At 64.7% G+C, this 6,794-nt stretch overlaps 1 protein-coding gene across 1 annotated transcript in view; it reads left to right on the forward strand.

Annotated features, from left to right (window-relative positions):
• The window catches only part of LOC103072951 (extracellular matrix protein 2-like), a 5,190-nt gene extending 456 nt beyond the window's left edge, over positions 1–4,734 (forward strand). The window contains exons 2-7 of the mRNA XM_007456667.1: positions 259–380; positions 756–888; positions 1,125–1,282; positions 1,753–1,892; positions 3,695–4,021; positions 4,554–4,734. Of these exons, the coding sequence (XP_007456729.1) occupies positions 259–380; positions 756–888; positions 1,125–1,282; positions 1,753–1,892; positions 3,695–4,021; positions 4,554–4,734 (1,061 nt within the window). The remainder of the gene's footprint in view (positions 1–258; positions 381–755; positions 889–1,124; positions 1,283–1,752; positions 1,893–3,694; positions 4,022–4,553) is intronic.
• Positions 4,735–6,794: the final 2,060 nt, after the last annotated feature.

Below are 6,794 nucleotides of genomic sequence, written 5' to 3' on the forward strand. Positions count from 1 at the left end.
CCTGGGAGGCGGGTGTCCCCTCTTCCCTGCACCCACTCCCATGGCGGGGGGGAGAAGGCCATACACCTTGGTCCCTTGGCCACTGTGGCTGCCACGCCACCACGACTGGGGTCGGCCCGCCTCCCCTCTGACCTGGGACAGTCAGAAGAGCCAGCTCCTTCAAGGAGTGTGTCACTGCTGCCTCCAGCCCGTGTGGAAAACGTAGAGAGGCAAAGGGGAGGGGGACAGAGGGGCCCAGAAAATGGCTGCCCCGTGTGCGCGCAGAGAATGAAATTGCCGAGATCCCGGCCCACGCGTTCCTGGGAGCGCCCAACCTGGAGTGGCTGGACTTGAACAAGAACAAGCTGGATGCCCTTGGCCTGCACCCCGATGCCTTCAAGGTGCACGGCAGCCCCTCATCCTGCTGTCCCGGGGGGTGGTGCGGGAAGAGGCCCCGGGCATCCTCTGCCCGCACCCCCGCCCTACCTGGAGTGGGAGCTGTGCAGAAACCCAGTGCCGCGGGCTTTGATGACACGGCCCATAGCTACGAGCGTGGGGAGCAACACAGATCCTTGGGCCCCACAAGGAAGCAGCACTCCTGGGAGAAACTTAGGGGAGTCCCAGAAACCCCCAGACAGGCCTGGTCCAAGAGGGAACCAGGAAGCCACAATACAACCAAATAGGGGGCTCCCTGGGCAGGATGAGCCCAAAGCCATGCCCGGAAGGCCTAGCGCCAGCCAGCAACACCCCAGTCTCCAGCGCCCCCAACCCCCTAGAGTCTGACGTGGCTGAAGCGGCTGAACCTGGATGGGAACTCACCCTCCATGGTGCCGGCCTTGCCTGCCTCCCTGCAGGAGCTCAAACTCAACGACAACCTTCTGCAGGGCCTGCAGCGCAGCAGCTTCCGGGGTGCGGGCAGGCCCCAGGGGACAGGGGCCAAAGGGGCTGGGCCTGAGCAGCCACGGAGGCCGAGGGCAGGGGCTGTCCAAGGCAGCCTGGCTGGAGGGCAGACGTGGGAGCGCCAGCCCAGGAAGGCGGCCCCGGCTCCGAGGGCTGGAGGGTCTCTGGAGCTACGGTGGGCAGCTCCCAGCAGGCCTTCTGAGCTCGGCGGTCAGCTCACCTGCCCCTCTACCCACCGTCCACAGGGCTCGGCCAGCTGCTCACACTGGAGGTGGAAGGGAACCAGCTGCACGATGGGAACATCTCCCCCCTGGCCTTCCAACCCCTACGCAGCCTGCTCTACCTGAAGCTGGACCGGAACCAGCTGCGGACCATCCCGCCCGGCCTGCCAGCCTCCCTGCAGGTGAGCTGGGAGCCCCGAGGCCACAAGAGGCAAAGCTGTGGCCGAAAGACTGGAGCGTCTGCCCACGCCAGCCGGGCCGGCGGGTAGAGCTGCCCATGGAGGGGAATTTTGACGATAAACCCACAAGGCCTGAGCACCAAAGGGCCTTTCCTCCGCCTGACCTAACCTTCCTGGAGCCCAAAATTGAGCCTCGAGGACTGTCCTGGACCCGCTGGGTGTTCCCTGCACACAGGCTCATGGCCTCTCTGGGCCGCATGATCCCCCGTGCTGGGCGGTACTCTCTGAGCCTGTGTCCTGTGGGGTTCTGAAGAGTCATGACAGGGCTTGCGGGTGTCGCTGAGATCCTTTGCACAGCTGGCCATGGCCCTGAGAGGGGCAGAGACGGAGGGACCCAGTGGAAGGGGGCAGGGGACCCGGCCAGGCTGCCAGCGAGTGGTGGGTGGGCCGCTCACCCCTAGCCCTGGCCCCAGGAGCTGCACTTGGGCACCAACGTCATCGAGGAGGTGACAGAGGGCACAAGGAACCGCAGCCGCAGCCTCAGCGTGCTGGTTCTCAGCAACAACCGGCTCCAGGAGGACCGGCTGGCGCCCCACACTTGGGTCGATCTCCCGTGAGTGCGCTGCCATCTACTCTGGCACCGCCCGAGCTCCGCCCCCACGGGCCTGAGCTGTGGAGTCCAGAGAGAGAGGATGCTCCCCAAGGAGGCAGAGAGTCAGGAGGGAAGGCCGAGAGGGCTGAGGGAGGGCGCTGTTGCTCAGGCCTGGTCTCTGGTGGGTCACCTGGGTCACCTGCCTCCCTGCCCAGGGCTCAGGGTGGCCTGGGCCCTCAGCCACACCTGCTCCTCCAAGATTTCCCTCTGTCCCTCCCGCCCGACAGAATCCCCAAGGCCACAGAAACCCCCTCCCCTGCCCACGCCCGGAGGTGCCGTGGGCCCAGATGGAGGGGCAGCCTGGGTGGTGGGAAGCCACATGGGCAGGAAGGGGCATGGAAGAGATGGCAGCCATGGGAAGAAGGCATGTGGGTTTCCCAGGGCAGCCATAACAAAGTACCACAAAGTGGGTGGCTTCAAGCAACAGAGATTTATGGTCTCACAGTTCTGGAGGTCAGAGGTCCAAATTCAAGGTGCGGCAGGGCTGTGCTCCCTCTGCAGGCTCTAGGGGAGGGTCCTTCCTGCCTCTTCCAGCTTCTGGGGGTTCCAGGTGCCTCTTGGCTTGTGGCCACATCCCTCCAGTCTCTGCATTTGTCTTCACGTGGCTTCTCCTCTGTGTCTGTGTCTCTTCTCTTCCATCTCTTATAAGGACACCTACCGTTGCATTGCCCACCCTAAACCAGGATGATTTCATCTCAAGATCCTTCACTTACATCTACAAACACCTTTTTGCCAAATAAGGCCACATTCACAGGTTCTGGGTAGACATATCTTTGGGGGGCCACTATTCACCCCACTGCAGGAAGAAGGGTCCAGGATGAGTGCCCATGATCTCATTTGGACGGCTGAGTCGGGCCGCTGGCAGGAGCGGCCCAGGAGGAGACAGGGCCCTTACAGGCACTGCCTAAGGAGTCAGGATGTGACCCCGGGAGCAGCTGAAGGGCTGGGCAAGTACAATCCATGGGATCTGAAGACCACCGAGGCAAGGCAGGGGTGGGGGGCTGGGGGGAGGCAGGGGTTGACAGTCCAACCTGCCATTCCAGGGACTGGAGCCTCCCACCCTGCATCCTCGTGCTCCAGGAAAAAGTTACCAGGACGTTTGGGTTTAATTATTCCTCTTTCCTCTCCCCCTCTTGCCAAGGGGGCAAAGGAAAGCAGACAGCAGCCTAGGGAGGGGCCGCCCAGCCGTGTTCCACTCCCGCCGCGGGGCCTGGGCAGGGGGCTGGCGGCCAGTCAAGCCCGGGCTGGCGCCACCCAGCTTTTCTCCAGCTGGTAGACGGGGAGCAGGCTGGTGGCTCGGCAGGCTTGGGAGGCACCGGAGCCCCCGCCCCCATGGACTGAGGACAGCTCCCATCCCAAGGCCAAAGGGCTGACCCCACCCACAGGGGCTGGGGGATATCACTGAGAGAAGTCACTTTCCTTGCTCGGACCCGTTCTAGAAGCATCACCACCCTCTGCTCCTGATTTCCCACCATGGAGTGACCTGGGCTCACTGCCTGCCTCCCCGATCCCTCAGGGTTCCCTGGCCCTGACCCCTCGGAGCCTTATTTTTCTGCGGTGAGCTAGGTAGGACCCCTGAGACCCCTTTTCCCAGCCTCAGCGGACAGAGGAGAGCACAGCAGCCAGACGGGGCCTGGCCCTCGCCAGCTGTTGGGAGCCTTGGTGGCAGCTGCCATCTGGGCGCAAATCCTCACTCTCCCCTTGGGCTGTGGTCTCTGCCGGGTGCCACTAGCTACCCCACCCCCCGACCCCTGGGCCCGCAGGAAGCTGGAGGCCTTGGACTTGTCGTACAACCGGCTGGTGCACGTGCCCTCCTTCTTTCCCCGGGGCCTCCGCCGCCTGACGCTGCACCACAACCGCATCGAGCGCATCCCCGGCTACGTGTTCGTGCACATGAAGCCGGGCCCGGAGGTCCTGCATCTTTCCCACAATAGCCTGCGTGAGGATGGCATCCACGGCGTGTCCTTCCTGGGCCTGCAAGCCTCCCTGGCCGAGCTGCTCCTGGACCACAACCAGCTGCAGGCCGTCCCACAGGGCCTCCTGGGCCTCAGGGCACTGCAGGTGCTGTGCCTGAGCCACAACAAGATCAGGTAGGGCCGATGGCCTGTGGCCATCCTGCTGTCCCCCCACCCCACCCGCGTCCCTACCGCCAGCCCAGGAGGAAGCTCGGCTGAGGCCCGGAGGCCCAGCCTGGTAGGTTGGCCAGGTGCTCTGGCCTGTGGGCTCATCAACCAAGGGCCTCAGAGGCTGAGGGCGGGACTGTGGGGGGCATCCTTCACCGCCCCCACCTCCCCATCTTGGTCGCCGTGACTGGAGGCTGTAGCGGCTGGCAGGCCCGGGCAGCCAAGGTGGACAGCTGCAGACAGCAGAATCTGGGCAGGGGGTGGGCGGGCGGAGGTTGGGAGGGCTCTGGCCCAGAGCAACAAGGGCCGAGCCCCGAGTGGGCAGGTGGCAGGTGGTGGCAGCGACCCGCCTGACACTCCACCCTGGGTCTGGTGTCTGTGCCTTGGTCTCACCACCCCCTCGCTGTTGGGCTCCTCTTTCTCTCCTCTCACCTGAGGCCTGACTCTCCTTTCTGGGGTCTCTCCTCCTCTGCCCCGCCCTGCTACCCCCACTCCACAGGCACGTGCCCCTGAATCCCATCTGTGACACACGCGTGGCCCAGGACTCCAACCTCATCTCCACACACCTGGAGAAGAACCTTATAGACCGGCGTCGCATCCCACCCACCACGTTCTCCTGCATCCGGGCCTACCACAGCGCGGTCCTCCAGCCCCAGCAGGGGGAGGGGGAGTCCGCCTAGCCCCACCAGCCTTCCCCGCCCCCTGCTCTTTTGGGACCAGGTGGGTGGCGGGGCATCTTTGCACCACTGGGAGAAAGATCTAGAAGACCCTGCTGCTTCAGATGCGCCCATGTCCCATTGACTGCTGAGGCCCCTTAACTTAGTAAATGACCCAGCCTGGCATGGCGCTGGTTTGGACTTGCACATAATACATGCATCTCATTCAAGCCCGCTTGCCTCCACCAGCCTCCCTCCCTCCTGGATCTAAGCCGCCTGTGCACGCTGGCACTCCACTGTGCATGGAGCCCCCAGAGCCCACATCCTGGACACTGCTTTGTCAGCAGGGGCTTAAGAGGGCCTGGTTCCAGAAGTTTCTCCGAGAGCCTCCCCACCCCCACCCGCCCTGGCCAGGGTCCTGAAGTGCCAGCATCACTACCCTCTTGTCCAGGACGCATCCCTGTCCCAGGAGTGGACGCAGACAGGGTGTCACCACCCCCTGGCTGGAGTTGCTGACTGTCTGCTGAGCCCTAAAGACAGGACCCATCAACTCTGCTGGGTGGGGACGCAGGAGCTGCGGAGGCCCCTGAGGTCCCTGGAACAGTTGCCCTGCCTGTGTGAGGGGCCCCCAGGAACGGGGCGTGGTCAGTGTGTCAGCCTCGCAGCCGAGTGACAGGCATGGAGGATGCGGCCGAGTGGGACGGGCCTTCAGTGCCTCTGGATGTGGGCGCAGTGAAGGAAGCAGAGCCCCAAGTGCCCACTGCCGAGACCTTGCCCCGCCAGCGCCTTGGGCTGGGGTCTGGGCCTGGGAACCGTGAGTCTCGCTTCGGTCCCATTCTCTAGCCAGTCCCCCCCACCCCCCTTCCGTGAGTTCTCAGCAGAGAAAAGGCCAGACTCTGGAAGGGGGCGGGGAGAGGCCTGGGAAGCTGGTGGAGTGTTTGCTTTGGACTCATCCCTGCATTCCTTCTCCCCCGGGGCCTGGGCCCACAGATATGGCACTTCCTGTTTGGACTGGGTCAGAGGTCAGCAGCCCTTGAGGCGCTGGCCCTGAAGGAGAGGGCCCCGCTGCTTTCCCAGCTCTCACGACCCCTCCTCCCCAGCATGGCTGCCTGGCCCCCGGCCCCCCCTGCTCCAGGGCAGTCAGCCCCCAGCCCCCTCCCTGCACTCAGAGGTCAGGCCCCCACTGGGAGGCACAGGAAGTTCAGGCTGGGCGACCCCAGCCCCTGCTGCTCGCACTTCCCTACTGAGCAGGCCCTCTGGGTTAACTCCACTGCAGATGGGGAGCTCTCAGCCCTTGGAGCTGCTGGCAGGTGGGCAGACAGCTCCTCAAGAGGGCCAGGAGGTCAGGGCCGGGGGTGCCAGCAGCTGGAGGCCAGGGCCTCCAGTCCTAGCGGGGAGGTGGCGGTGGCAGCATGGCGTGCCCCGGGTGGGGGGCTGGTCAGCAGTGCAGCCAGTGACATCCCCGGACAGACCCCCAGCCAGGGGAGAAAGTGCGGCGCAGCTGAGACTGGTCGTGGTGGTGGGACAAAGCCCACCCTGTCCCCTCTGCCCACTGGTACCTGCATGGCGGTGGTGGCGTGCTCCTCAGGGCTGGCGCTGGCCCCATCGGAGGGTCCAGCGGTGGGCGCGGCCCAGTCAGTAACCCAGAAGCACTGGGCATCGCAGGCTTCCTTGTGGTGATAGTCGTGATGGTGGTGACAACAGGGTAGGGGTGACTAGGTTCAGGTGGCAAAAAGCGAGGCACTCATCCGTCCCTGGACCGAGACGGAGGTCCTCAGACCGTGAGGGTAGGAGTGAGGGTAAGAACACTGGGGACGGTGGGAGCCAGGAGCTAACGAGGGCCCCTCCCTGCCACAATCCCGGAGTCCTGTCCATTGACCACCCAGTTCTTCCCCAGCCCGCCTACCCCTCGCCCCCAGCGCTCCTGCCCAAGGGCCCGCCGCCCACTCCTTCGAGAGGCTCCCTGCACAGCCGGTTCGAAGTCTTCCTCCCGCCTCATACCCCACGTCATGGCCTGCAGAAGAAACAAGCCCAGGGAGGAGCGGAAGAGAGCGAGGGAGGCAAAGGACGTGTCAGGCACTGTG

This window comes from Lipotes vexillifer, unplaced genomic scaffold (assembly GCF_000442215.2).
Source record: "Lipotes vexillifer unplaced genomic scaffold, Lipotes_vexillifer_v1.1 scaffold899, whole genome shotgun sequence".
NCBI classification, from domain to species: domain Eukaryota; kingdom Metazoa; phylum Chordata; class Mammalia; order Artiodactyla; family Lipotidae; genus Lipotes; species Lipotes vexillifer.